Source organism: Limulus polyphemus, unplaced genomic scaffold (assembly GCF_000517525.1).
Source record: "Limulus polyphemus unplaced genomic scaffold, Limulus_polyphemus-2.1.2 Scaffold110, whole genome shotgun sequence".
Taxonomy (NCBI): domain Eukaryota; kingdom Metazoa; phylum Arthropoda; class Merostomata; order Xiphosura; family Limulidae; genus Limulus; species Limulus polyphemus.
The window spans coordinates 675,646-691,364 of NW_013665720.1; the positions used below are offsets into that span (position 1 = coordinate 675,646).

General features: G+C 35.6%; 1 protein-coding gene across 2 annotated transcripts in view; it reads left to right on the forward strand.

Annotated features, from left to right (window-relative positions):
- Positions 1-15,719, forward strand: part of LOC106471111 — a 221,365-nt gene that overhangs the window by 149,885 nt on the left and 55,761 nt on the right. For both annotated transcript variants that reach the window (XM_022400601.1, XM_013931703.2), the window contains 2 exons: positions 8,217-8,358; positions 14,412-14,788. In XM_022400601.1, coding sequence (XP_022256309.1) covers positions 8,217-8,358; positions 14,412-14,788 — 519 coding nt within the window. The remainder of the gene's footprint in view (positions 1-8,216; positions 8,359-14,411; positions 14,789-15,719) is intronic.

Consider the following 15,719-nt stretch of genomic DNA (forward strand, 5'->3'; position numbering starts at 1 on the left):
ATAATATGGCAGGAATAAGGCTTATGTTGAACATCTTCAAGAATAATATGGCAGGAATAAGGCTTATGTTGAACATCTTCAAGAATAATATGGCAGGAATAAGGCTTATGTTGAACATCTTCAAGAATAATATGGCAGGAATACGGCTTATGTTGAACATCTTCAAGAATAATATGGCAGGAATAAGGCTTATGTTGAACGTCTTAAATATCCCAGTAGTGGATCGACCAAACTCGGGAATGACGGTAAAATACAAAACATCGTTTCTATACTCCCTGACTGACAGTTGATAAAGACGCCGTAATGCTTGGAATATTCAAATAACTATATTGGTAGCTAAAACGATATTCCCACTGTTATAGAAATGTGTACATTAATCTTGGAGGAACTCGTTTTAGGACAAACTACTTCCTGTTATTTATTGCCTTGTTGGCAACATCCGAATTTTATGGCTTATTAGCTTGAGGACGGAAATAGCTATGACTATGTGACCTTGGTCTTTGACCTCCATATTTCATGGCACGTGGGGGTCAAGTAACTCCGGTAGTAAACATTTCACATACAATGTTTCTACTTTTGGAAGACATTTTTGTGTCCTAAAGCTATCGTCGTTTTCAATTCTTCGACTACTCATCCGTTTCAGTACTCGTCTAACGAAATCACAATAATCTTGACTGTTGTTTGTAGTTGCCCGTTTACTTGATAATGATAATTATAATTCGTTTTAATATCATGTTTTATTGATGCAGGAAAGTTTTAATTAAAGAAACGACTGTTTTAGCAGATGTCATACCCTCTACAGCCTTGCAACATTTTACGTTTAATAAACTATCACTGTCTGCCAAGTATCGGGAGTAGAGCTCCAAATATGTTTGAAATCAACAAATAGCCCGTATCGTGAGATACGCGCACCATATGTGTCGTCGTAGTATTTAACCATGTAATTTATCGAACGTCTTCCTTAGTCAACAGAAACAAATTTAGACGTCTATACCATAAATAAGGCATTTTGTTGTGGCTTTGTAAGAAATTGTCTCTCACTTTACACACACACACACACACACACACATATATATATAGCGCCAAAATTAGATGCTGTCAGCCCCTTTCTTGTTTTTCGCCCCTTATTCGGCTATCTGCCTGTTCTTTGGTATTCTCTACCATATCTTCACGTTCAATTTCTGTTAGGAGTAAACAAACCTCTTGGGAATTAACTTTTATTTACCTCATAAATTGTTTGTGGTAAATCTGACTACTGTGTCCTAGCACCATTGTACTTACCCTCTTATATTTTCGATGGGTATTAACTTTTATTTACCTCATGAATTGCTTGTGATAAATCTGACTACTGTGTCCTAGCACCATTGTACTCACCCTCTTGTATTTTCGATGGGTATTAACTTTTATTTACCTCATGAATTGCTTGTGGTAAATGTGAGTACTGTGTCTTAGCACCATTGTACTCACCCTTTTATATTTTCGATGGGTATTTCTTTTTGGACCTAAGTCGTCATTTCTTTGAATGTTCTATCATGAGCCTCCTTCGACACTTAAAACGTGCTCCTTCTGTTCGATTACCGGCCCGTTTTTCAAGGTTGTTTCCTTCACCATCCAAATAATTCCAATGGAACCTGAATGAAATGCTAACCCGGCTACTTGAAAACCATAGTTACAAGACCCTTTCTTTCCACAGGTTTTTCAACTAATCTAAAATAGGTTTGGTCTGGTCTTTCACCATTCTGTCAGTCTCACATACTAAGTAGTCCACAGTATCTAGAATTTGTACCACAAGAGGTTTAAAAACATGTTAATAAATATCAACGGTATCCCGTTTGGCCACTTTAGAGCATACTGTTTCTCTACAATTCTAATATTCTTCTAAGATGTGCATTGAGCCATTCCGAAGCTCACTGAGGAGTTCTTCCACATTGCGAGAAGTTCTTGAGTTAGTCAGAATTCTGTAAAATGTTATAGACTTAATGAAGCATTTGAGTACGTGATTGGCATATTCAGTTTTTGGTACGGGTTTTTGCATTAGAATCACAGTCTGTAATAATCTTTGAGTATTTGAGCCTTTGTTTTTCACTGACTTTACATCTGAAGGGCAACTGTTGCTGGTCCAGTTTTACCAGTACTGGTGTTCCCCGTACTCTCCCGTACCTTCTTGTACTGGGGTTCCCTATACTCTCCCGTACCTTCTTGTACTGGTGTTCCCTGTACTCTCCCGTACCTTCTTGTACTGGTGTTCCCTGTACTCTCCCATACCTTCTTGTACAGGTGTTCCCTGTACTCTCCTGTACCTTCTTGTACTGGGGTTCCCGTGTACTCTTCTTCCGTACCTACATATTTCTAACACCTAGAAACAACATTTTCCGTATCTGGCACATCCCGACTTTGAACCTTGAAACCAACCTCGATCAGTTATAACGGTAAAGACAGGAAGACTATCATTGTCCACTAAACCACCTTCAAGCGCAAGTTTTCTATCTTATTTATCCAACCATTCTTGAAACAAAAGTTCTCCCTCCACCTAGAAAACAATAAGCGAAAGTCCTAAGTCAGTGATTTCACAGCGATTTTATCTCCGATTAGTATGTGTGCTTGTGTGTATTTCGTTCATAAGCGTTCAGCGCTTACGTAGCTGTAAGTCTTTATGAATCTTGTATCCAATCTTCTCTCTGTAAAGACAGACGACATGGACGAATATATTCTGTGACACGATAAGTAGTAACACGCTCTAACTTGTATAAATAAAAATGTTTTTCATCGAACATATATAAGTTAGATGAAAAGCTCGTACATAGCTCTGAAACTAGCCTTCTAACTAATGTCTACTCCATACGATTTGTCAGAAGCGCGTTACGAAAACCTCATTTTACGTGACGGACGGAGTCTGTGTCAGTCTGGAAAAAAGCACAAAGAACGAAACCGTACACGTCATGGGTATGTCTGTAAACTGTATGAATGAAGATGCACTGATTATTATGGAGCTAATTAACCAAGTAAAATAACGCATTTAGTCATATTTTTGACAAGAAACAAAAATGGAAGAATGAATATAATCTTGATACAATAGCAAAAATGTTTCACAAATTAACTTGACTGTAAGTTATATAATATGTTATATAGAAAATAAAACTGACCATTACTCAGTCAAGTGCTGTATTCCTGAGGAAGTACGTTATTTCCACTTGCGATATATCGGCAACTAACTATTAAAAAAAATGTTAAATGTTGTTTTTTGAAGAAACGTTTATATGTCACTTCGCAAGACTTGAATGCCCCGAAAAGGGACATGCCGATATTCTGACAATGTATCCCAAATGCTCTATTTACAACAATTGTATTTGTCACTATTTGTTATCCTTTGAATAATTTAACTTATCACCGAAATTGGGAAATTAACCGTGGTGAGTACAGAACAACTTGAACACTGTGCAACACACGTTTTATCTGTACTTACCTTCAGGTTTACTGTGGTGAGTACAAAACAACCCGAACACTGTGCAACACACGTTTTATCTGTACTTACCTTCAGGTTCACTGTGGTGAGTATAGAACAACTCGAACACTGTATAACAAACGTTTTATCTCTACTTACCTTCAGGTTCACTGTGGTGAGTACAGAACAACTCGAACACTGTATAACACACGTTTTATCTGTACTTACCTTCAGGTTCACTGTGGTGAGTACAAAACAACTCGAACACTGTACAACACACGTTTTATCTGTACTTACCTTCAGGTTCACTGTGGTGAGTACAGAACAACTCGAACATTGTATAACACACGTTTTATCTTTACTTACCTTCAGGTTCACTGTGGTGAGTACAGAACAACTCGAACACTGTATAACACAAGTTTTATCTTTACTTACCTCCAGGTTCACTGTGGTGAGTATAGAACAGCTAGATAACTGGACAAGTTTTATCTTTACTTACTTTCCATTATTGTTTTTCATTCGGTTTCTCGCCATATTCAAATTAAAGCCTCGTTTAATTTTCTTCTCCCTTATTGAAAATACAGTCGGTTTCTTTGAACACAAGTTTCATAGCTTGTTTCATTACAACGGTCAACGCAAGCAATGTATGTCCTCTAATGTTCCTTTACTTAGGGCATAACATGAGCTGGCGTTGTTGTGGCCGCTCGACTCGAAACATACGAGTTGCGGGATCTAAACCCGTCGTCGAACACATTAGTCCTCTCAGCCGTGGAGGCGTTATATTGTGACGGCCAATCCTAAGAGTTGAAAGTGGGTCGACTAGCTGCCTTCCCTCTCACCTGCCACTTCAAAATTATGGACGGCTTCAGTAGATAGCTTTCCAGTAGCCTTGGATGAAAATATAACAAAGAAACCTTTACTCCGGAAATTGCAAAGGTCGTGACCTTCCAAGAAGTGTTATCACCCTAAAGTGGAAATAAACTACCTGTATGCTTGACTTTTGACGCTAAAGCAGCCGTAACCTCAGAACAGCAAACACATCTCGGTCCATGACATTCAAATATTAAAATATGTGCATTTGTCTGTCGTTAAATAGAAAACTATGGGTTTCTACGATTCCTTCACTCAATTTTTTTATCTTTTATACATTTTTCGTTAGTATAAATCTTGTTCCACTAGAACACTTTTTCGCTTTCAATGTTAATGATGAACAATATCCTCTGCAATTATATATTGTCATATGATTTTTATGGGAATATTTATTGCAGTATATGTTATTTCTTTTCTACCTTTTTTGAGTGTTAAGATTGAACTCGGAGTTGTATAAGGTTTCGGGCTCTTTCTATTACCGCTCCCCGCGATCAGTTTTCTCCGCTTGATTGAAAACCGTTATTACGTACCGTGAACTGATTTTTAATACTTCTGTAGTATTTCTCTCGTATTTAAAAATATTAGGGTTTTGGAGGTTCCCAGAATTGTTAAAACAGATGTCGTACACTTCAATGTCTCCTTTCATTTGAAAATAAACTAGTAAACTGTGATCAACATTAACAGTTTTATGACTTACAACATGGACAGTAATATTTAATCAATATACATATGTTCTACTTTGATCATTTATCAATTGGAAAAGGCGCGTTTGTCGTGTTTCTTGTCATACAGCAGATTATCTAAAAATTTGTATTTTGTTTACAAGGATTTAACGTCATAGATGTATATCATTACTTTGGGGATGTTCTGTCTGATATGGAAATCCCTGAAACACTTCAGGAAACCGTGGTTGCCACGGTGACCCTCGTGGCCCGCTCGACCAACAAACATTGATTTCCTGTAGCCTTACATCCCGTCGAATTACGAGTTTGTTAAGGGTACTACTATTCATTGGTCCCACGGTTATATTGAGGAGGGGGTTTGATGGGCGGACTAGTCTCGAGTGGGAGAGGGACCGATATTTTTGTCACATGATATGAATATTCTGTGTTTACGCGCACAAGTTGACAGTAACAACAACATGCAAGTTTTGTTGTTGTTTTTTAAGGCGAAAAGCTACACAATGGACTATTTGTGTTATGTCCAACGCGGGAATTTCGAACCCGTAAACTTACTGCTGACCGACTGATAACATTTGACCTTTTTTTTTTGACCCATAGGTAAATTATTATCAGGACAAATTCGAGCACTTAAGAATTTTCATGTTAATACCCATTATGAGCATCTGAGAATTACTTATAAACTTACAGCAATACCAAAAGGATATCTTAGATATTAAGTAGAAAACGTCCCTAAGAATGTAATGTAAACGAACTTAGCTGTCGTGTATTTTGTGCTTTACAGCTTGATTATAAGTTGCAACTGCCTCCCCATCTCTTCACAGAAAATGTATTGTTTAACTAGCTGGAGTACCTATTCCCCTGGACGGAAGTTATGTAAATTCGTGATTAATGAAAGGTTGTCTTATTACATGAAAAGTTACTTCCCTTATATGTAATTGTAAAAAACGCCCATAAAAACTGCAAAATGTGAAACCGCAAATTTGCTTGTATCTCCCCATGGATTCAAGAAACATTCATGCCAAATTTGGTGAAGATCTATCTATAGGGGGTGAAGTAGTGATAAAAAACGTAAAACTCCCATAAAAACCGCAATACTGAAAATTTCTCATGGACCCAATGAAATTCTATACTAAATTTGGTGAAGATCCATCTATAGGGGGTGAAGTAGTGGTAAAAAACGTAAAAACTCCCATAAAAACCGCAATACTGAAAATTTCTCATGGACCCAATGAAATTCTATACTAAATTTGGTGAAGATCTATCTGTGGGGGAGCGAAGCAGTGGTAAAAAACGCGCATAAAACCGCAAAATGGAAAGCTAAAAATTTGTATGTATCTCCCCATGGATCTAATGAACCTCCATACCAATTATGGTGAAGATCCATCCACACCTGCGAATTAGTTACATGGATAGACAACAGACAGTACTATTATTTTTATATAGATTAGACTTGGCTATAAGTATTTTGTAGTTTTAGCGCCATCTATGAGCGATTAATTAAACAAACTTTCCCACATATTTTGTTGTAGTTATTACAATTTCCATAATGACGCCATATCTATCCATAAACGTTTTTCGATGTGAAAAGAGATATTTGGAACTACTATTATACGATATCTTTTCTGTAGTGTATTATGTATGCAACAGTTTAAGGCATTCGTTATTTTATTTATTTTTTCCCCCTAGTGGTACAGCGATAAGTCTGCAGGCTCACACCGCCATAAACCTGATTTTGATACACTTGATGGACACAGCACAGATAGTCCATTGTGTAATTTTGTTCTTGATAACAAACAAACAACACACATTATCATTAGAAAAACATTAAAATAGGGCATTTCTGTTAACACACAAGTAAATACATCAAGGAGCCAAACAGAAACAACTGGCTTCATATATAATCAAGTTTGAATATATTATTTTGTTTTATTAAAGATTCGCGTATAAATAATAATTACAATATTTTTGGCCATTTTTCAAAATACAATACATTCCAGTAATAAATATGAAGACAAGAGTCTACAGTATTGCGCTAAATATGCTTTACTTCATCTTCTCCAGTGGAATCGTAAGATGTTTTAAATTGCAGTTCATGTTGACATTACCTTAGACTATGTTACTCTTGAGACATCAGCACTCTGTGTGGTTTTGGTTAAATATACATATGTCAACCAGAATTCTTTCTACAATTTCACTTTGGAAGTCTAATATACTTTTCCTTGAAGACGTTACGTCTGGAAAAAAAACAAAAAAAACTGTGTGGATGGATGCCTCTTATGTACACTTTTTCAATGAACAAGTAGAATAGCATGTAATTTACTAACCATTTTTTCTTTGACAATCAATTTTACATCTCAAGATGAATCACCTGCAACTTTGTGAAGATAGAAAGTATATGGACAATTTAAAGTTATTTTGGCTATAGGAGCTACCCCAAACATCGAGAAACTTGACAAAAACGATTTGTACCATTTTTTAGTGAAAAGGGTACAAAAATTAATAGGGAACCATTCAAAGAAAGCTTGGATTAATAGAAATTAATTAAACCCCTTTTCACTATTAGCGTTATTTTTTGAAACAAATGACAAAAACCTGGAAAGTTTTGAAATGTACATTTATACGTAGTGTCTTTTGAAGCTTATCAAAAGGAAACGGAATTGACTTTTTTCCCGTTGTCAAATAGTTATGTATGTTCTTTTAGTTGTCTTTTACTGACCACAGTGAAAATTTATTGATATAAGCTTTGAAGAATATGTAGCTCTGATGTTATTAACCTATTCTTCTGAATTACTCACCATAAAAGCTGTTTAGAATACTAGAAATAAATATTAAACTCAATCTACCTTTTGATTCACCACTTGTCACTGATTATACTGCTTTTGGGTAAATCTACCTCTCGACAATGGCAAATCGAAAAAAATAAGATTAGGCTTGTTATAATGGTGGATTGTATATTATATGTATGGTGTTTTTAGTAGTACTTTATTCACTACAGTGAACGTATGAATAGTCTTATTATTTGTAAATATTTTGTGTAGAAAAGAAATTGGTTCTCAGTGCTATCTAACTGTAGAACGTTAAACATGTGAATTCAAAACAGTTTTAGTATTTGCAATTCTTGTACCCACTCTTATAGAAGAGAAAGAAATTCGCTTATTCTTAGAATGATAATTTTCAATGTATTTTTACTTGTTAAACATTTTCTCGTGACACGTTTTCAGAATGTTTCGTCCAGACGGAGGCACAACCTTCAGTGACAAAACTACAACGTACTTTGATACCGTACCTCCACCTGTCGCCCAACAAGCTCAGCACTATCTGGAAGAGAACATCAAAGCATGGATTAGACCAAAGCAAAGCCAGGTTAGTTGACAATGAAGTAATTGTGTAACTAACTGATAGTAGTATTTTGTATGTTATGTGATGTTATGATGACACCTTACTAAGTGATGTTTAGTTTTTTTATGTTAAATATTAATCTGAAAAGGATTATATTGTTTAATTCTTGTATTTCATATTATCTTACGAGACATTCATGCTGAATACATTTGTGCTATATAAGACACCAGCAGTTAGTAGAATACTACCAGAGGCCAAATTATTATATTTACTGCAATAGTACTTTTTTAAAAACAGGGTTTCTAGAATCATACAAAAAATTATAATCGCAGACACCGAAATCTACAAGTCCACTTATGTTAGGCCTATCATTAGTTAAGCCTTTATTACGTACAGCCTGTGTTCCATAAAAAGATAAATTGACACTGTAATTTGTGTACTTTTTTTGCTATAGTTAGGTATAAACTTTACTGTACTTAAAACTATAGTAACTAAACTTATAATGTTATTCTACGACCTAGTGTTAGACCGTTTTAAAAACTTTAAGCTTTAATATGTTGTAAAAATGTCTTAAAGTATAGTAAGGTGCGCGCGCATTTTCAGGACAGACAAAAACTGAATATTATTATAATAGATGTGTTTGTTAGCTATTAGTATCGGCTTGTATGTATTAAAACAAGTTCTCAGAAGGTTCTTAATAAAACTTTAATCATGAAATTATGTAACAAGGAAATCTGTCGTTTAATTTGAAGTTTATATTCAACATTAGTAAATTTCAGTTGAGTTTTGAACCTGAACATTAACATAAGGAAATCATATAAGCTTTAATAATAAAGTACTGTCAATTCACGCGGACTGATATGTGCATGTAACTAAGTAATTACTGTCAATTCACGCGGACTGATATGTACATGTTACTAAGTAACTACTGTCAATTCACGCGGACTGATATGTGCATGTAACTAAGTAACTACTGTCAATTCACGCGGACTGATATGTGCATGTAACTACTGTCAATTCACGCGGACTAATATGTGCATGTAACTAAGTAACTACTGCCAATTCACGCGGACTGATATGTGCATGAAACTAAGTAACTACTGTCAATTCTAGAATATGAATACATTGTTAGATTGTTGAGTTAAATACTAATTCGTTCTTTACCATTAAAACTTGTGTACTTGAGAATGATCGCATCAGTGATCGAAACGTTGTACCTGATCTAAAAACAAATCTTGTAATAAGTTTCAGTTTGTTTGTTTTTCATCAACTAAATTAACAATTATGTGTTGTTTTCAAAACAGCAAACAAAAAAGGGAAAGACTGAATGGTTTCATTAGCACGTAATACTGCAAAATGCAAGTCATGTAATATTCGATCGTTTCTGTCTAGGATATGTTCCGTCAATCTGTCCGTCACTGGGAAACATATTTTGTCGATATATAATTGCCCGTGCTGGACACGTTCGTCGGCAGAAAGTTGATTCCACACTTCCCGAGATGTGATTCAAGAGCTCTTCCAAGCGTGTGCTAATCTGATATCGAGTTGTTGTTTTTTACCACTTGTTTTTTTTATTCCGACTTAATCCATAACTTAACTAACAAATTTCCCCTAAGATAGTATACCGCTAAGACCAATCATATCTGCAAGCGACACACCATGTGAAACTTTTCATATATTTTATAAATAGTATTAAGTCACTTTCTACACTCAAAACATGTACTTTAGTCCGTGATTTGTTTGAAGGATAATTTACTCTGAGGGAGAGAAAATTTGCTGTTACATCTCTATACACCAACAGATACGGCGGATAAAGGGATCAAAGAAATTATTTGCTGTTACTTCTCTATACACCAACAGATCGGCGGATAAAGGAATCAGAGAAATTATTTGCTGTTACATCTCTATACACCAACAGATCGGCGGATAAATGGATCAGAGAAATTATTTGCTGTTACATCTCTATACACCAACAGATCGGCGGATAAAGGGATCAGATAAATTATTTGCTGTTACATCTCTATACACCAACAGATCGGCGGATAAAGGGATCAGATAAATTATTTGCTGTTACATCTCTATACACCAACAGATCGGCGGATAAAGGGATCAAAGAAATTATTGCATCAGCTCAAATTCCATAACCTTGGAATCACAACTTTTGGCCTAACTTTAATAGACACTGAAAAGATGTAAATATTTACCTTTTCAGACACTGTCTCTCTACTTTCAATGATAAGTTCGCATAATTTCAATTTGGCAAACCCTTCCTTTAACAGTGGCTAAAGTAGTTATTATATGCAATCGGGTTACTTCATTTGACATAACTTTTATGCATAATTTCAATTTGGCGAACCTTTCCTTTTACAGTGGATAAAGTAGTTGTTATATGCAATCGGGTTACTTCATTTGACATAACTTTTATGCCCTCCCCAGAAACAGAATTTCTTTCTCAGTATCATTAAACTCTGATTGTTATGAAAAAAAGTGTGGATGACATTTCAGGATTTTGGCATAAGGGGTAAAGGTGCTCGAGAATGCGAGTTTTTGAATGGCTTTTTTTTTCTGTGTCATTTTCTTAAAATATGACCTTCCTGCCAAACCTTGCAAATAGTAGAGTAAACTTAAATATCATTCTTCACACCTAGCTACAGCTAAGGAGTCTGTTGCTATATCCCAAATGTTCCAGTATTTCTAATACCACAAATTAACCAGTCAGAGTGAAACAAATCTCAAGACAGCTAACAGACAACGGTTACACGACTGGGATTAAGAAGATCGAAAATCTTAAGCGAAAAATCCCAATTAAACGTGGCTCTGATGTATCCTTTCATCTAATGCCATTTATAAATGAAAATTTCATGATTAATTCTAGCGTTTTTATAGATTTTTTAATGTTTTTCTTATTTATTTATATAGTTTTTCAGTTTTGTCTGAAACAATCTTTCAAGTCCTTTTTCGGGGATTCCATTAATGTATTCCCTCAGGCAGAAGATTGTCTACAATTTGTAAATCCCTTCGCCTTGCCCCTGGCATTTTTGTGGCCCTGACTTGTTTCAATTTCAGATGACGCTTAAAATTTACTGTACCTGGCGTGCCTACATTCAGGTTATTTTACTGCAACGTTCCTATATTCGGTGACTATAAAACATAGAAGCTGCAAAATTTAAGTGTTTCAAACAAACATATTTAATTAAGGTATGCTTACCTTGTCTTAAATCCCCAGAATTAATCCCACAGGCGCAGAATTCTCACTAGCTTTGTCTTCTTTACATTGTACTGAAGGAAATATTTCAAATAAAGATAATTTTATGGACATTTAACCATAAAACTACGATTGCCAGCGTAATATAATTTGAGTTATCTATTCTACAGCTACCAGGTGATTGATTGATATACCGTGATGTATCTTGTCATCAACAACTTAGTGTGTTGGGTTCCAAACACAGGCGGATTGGGACCCCAAAACAGCCCTAGTAAAGTTGTACATCAGCCTCTTAGAGGTTTATGTGTTGCGGAGAGGGGAAATGTCAGGCCTCCTACCCCGACAAGATATGACATTTAAAGATTCAAAATCAATATTTTTTGGTTTTGACGCACTTCTTGCAGTGAGCCTATGCGCTTGATTATAGCATTGCCTTTGTTAATATTATATAATTACTGTAATTATTTCTTTGTTTTATTTTGTGCAAGTACACCATAATAACTGTGTAACTTACGAAGAATTAAAACGATTGTTCTTTTCACAGTATAACACGGTTCTCAGCTACTTTGTCAAGAATTTGTTTCGCACTGCTTTTCATCCCCACCTTTGCGCTTTTTTTATCCATAATTTTATTAACGATAGTAAATTGAAAACTAAAATACTCAAATAATTATATTGGTAATTAAGTAAATATTCCACAATAACTACGTCATCGCACAGGCCTCAGGCGGGCAACATTAAGAAGAAACAGAGAAGCCGTTATTCGTTATTTTGTGATACTAGTGATTTCAAAACACGGACTAAATAGTTGCACGGTGTCACAAAAGAATGTTAGTCTTGAAATTTATCGTGCAAGACTGGGGGAGCGCCAGAGGATTATTGATAAAGCAGTTTATGGGTGGAGGGGGACGAAACAGTCGTCAATGCCGTCTCAAATTTATTTTTACTGTCGTGATTCCACAGTTACCTGTAGTAAAATATTACACTCCCTAAAGTCTGCTCAACAATGTTAATAAATGTTCCTTTGACATTTTTATACTTTCTTTGTTTTTTGGAATTCGATAGGCGAATCAACGGTTGAAGCTTATCGTGTTTGGGTAATTTCAGTGCCCCTGATATATAATGTTTACATTATTTCTAAGCATAGATCGCATGTACTAATTATGTATTATCAAAACACATGAAAGACATGATGTTTCAATACATGAATTATTATTTGATGAGATAGCTAATTTCTGTGTTTTCTTTGTGCTAATGATATTGAGTAGTTCAAGAAATGTCAAAATAAAAAAGATGAACCAGTTGTGCTATCGCTTGGATAGAGACCTTGCGAAGAATCATCACGTTGTAAAGAGTAATTAGATGGGGACAAAGAAAGTTTAACTGCCTTTCATTTTGTCCCCTGGGTTAATATTACGATTTGCGCAGTCGTGTGTTAAGCTTGCCGTAAAAATATACGTCTGCCTATTATGGTTGTCATAGGTTATTCATCAGAGCAGAAAATTTTATTCGGCTCTACTGTCACTTTGTCGAACAAATGTCCTACTAAACTCCTGGTCTTAGAAAAGAACAACGACTTGCCTTCGCCCTAGGCCCACGCGAATAGAGCTTTCAGCGGCCACGTGCCGAGATATCGTCCGCATAGCAGCTGGCATTAGCATGGAAATAGCACGTGAAAGGTTGTCGATTCAAAATGGTGGTTTACTGCTCTGGACTCTTCAGACCAGAGGGATGAATGTGAACATTTGAAAGGTAGACCGCCCCTTCATGTTCCTGGTGTTGACATTATTATTATAACCAAAGGCTCTTTATTCACTCCTGTCAGTATAAAGGTTTAGCTAGTACATCAGCTGTAAAGAACAGAAAAATGAATTTGATCCAAGAGTTATTATATCCTTTGTGTAATAAGCGCTGTTTGAAAACTGATAACATTCACCAAGTTTTGCCTCACGTTACATGCTTCTTTTGTATATTTTCATATTGAAAACAGCGTATCTGTCTGTGAAGAAAATTTCCCAACAACCCACCCTCTGATCGCCAAGAAACAATTGGGCAGTTTTTGGGTAAGCATCAGAGGGATTCTGAAAAAAACAAAACAACCTTGCATTATTCATTATAGGAATTTATCAGTATTTTGAATTTTCCTCATTGATACTTCGCTACAAATACTTGTTAAATAATATAGTGAAAATATTTACGCTGATACCTTCAAGAAGCTAGCCAGTAATCGAGAAAAAAACGTTCAAGAATGACACACATGCACGCCGTCCTCGTGAAGCATACAAAATCAATGCCGCACATAGCGCGAAAACATTTGCTAACATGAAATAAGTTATTTAAATTGTCTATCATATACAAGCACATTAGTTTGTTTACTTGGAGGTTTCTAATATAAGCTAAGAAGTGTTTTCATTAATGAATGTGTGTGTGATGTTTGTTTGACACATACACTGTAAACATTTTGTAAAGAAAAAAGTTACTTTTTAACAAAGGAGACACCCAATCACATTACGATCCACATATGATTTAAATATAAGTTGTTTTTATGTACTCGTATACACCTATTTACGTTTTCTATAATTATTCGAAATAGTTCTTTCAGTTTTGACCATGACCCTTATTGCTAACGTTTTTCTATAATTTATTATATATTTCCCAATACTTTCTATTTCTCTTTTGCAATAACTTCTACAAAAGGCAGATGGACAAACCTACAAGGTGAAAACATTTCGTAAAGGTCTAACGAAAAATAATTGATCAGCAAACAGAGACCTGAGGAATTAGAATTTAATAGTTTCAATATCTGTCATCAACTGGAATATATTTATTATAACACCAGTTTTATATATATGTTCTCATATTTATTTTTCAGCAAACTCTTCCGGTTGCCAGAGAGAATGGCCACACAACGTATATTCAACAACTGACTGCCTCGGTAGTTCCAGATCTTGCAGTGTCAGAAGCAACGATGATAGCATGTGCTAGGCCCAATCACAGTCGTACCCAGATCAATAACGATCGCGTGCACTCGTCACAGAACTACCCCCCTCCCATGAGTCCAGTATGTCCAGTGGTTAATGTGGGATCTGAAGGGTGCGAACTAATGGCCCAGAGTAGTTTCTTACCTTACTCTCTGCCGTACAGCGGCTTCACGCAACCCCCACGTTTGCAGGTTGCATCTTATGGCTCTCCCCTGAGAATAATGTCTGGAATGACACAGCCTTCAGCTGCAGCCTCCTTTTTTGCAAGGTAAGTGTTTCTCATTTCCATTTTTCACTTTCAGACATAACAGTGAACTTACTACCTCTAAAATTGTCTAACTTTTTAGCTTTACAATTAATCATTTCAAAATAATATTCTCTAGAAATTTACATAGTTTTTTTTTTTTTGCTTTTTTCAATGATACTTTTAATAAATATTTTTCCTTAATGAGAGATGTTTATTCTTGGTTTTGAATAAATGAAGGATTCTGTAACAGTCTCCCGGTGGGACAGCGGTAAGTCTACGGATTTACAACGCTAGAATCAGGGATTCGATTCCCCTCGGTGGACACAGTAGATAGCCCAATGTAGCTTTGTTATAACAAAATACACATACAGACTCTGTAACAGAAGAAAACTCGGCCACTATTCTTGACAGGCTCTATTTAAGTGATTCTATAGCATGTACCTAATACTTTAGGAGAGTTAAGAACCGTAGAAAACTCCTCAGTAAATTATACCTCTTTTACAAGTTGTCTTCGTAGTTTTAGAATGGATTAAGACTATTTATAACTTCCCGGACTTGAAGTTCAATGATGTTTATTCTGTCTTTCTCTCTTAAACGTCTTGAGTAGAGACCATCATTAATTGTAGATGTTTTTTACATTGTTTCCACTACAATCGTGGTGTTTTTTAACAACACATTCAAACAAAGGTTTTAAGGTATTTGTTTTCTTAAAAGCAAATCATATGTTTTATTTATTTGTATATAGCTGTATTTTTTGTATAAATATTCATAAGACTATACAAGAAATTGTAAGCCCAGCAGTGCCCTACCATGGAAAAGTAGAAATTTTGATTAGTTAAATAGCTGATTACAGTAGGTTATTATGTTGCTAACCTTCGTAAGTGGCCCGGCATGGCCAGGTGGTTAGGGCGCTCGACTAGCAATCTGAGGGTCGCGGGTTCGAATCTCCGTC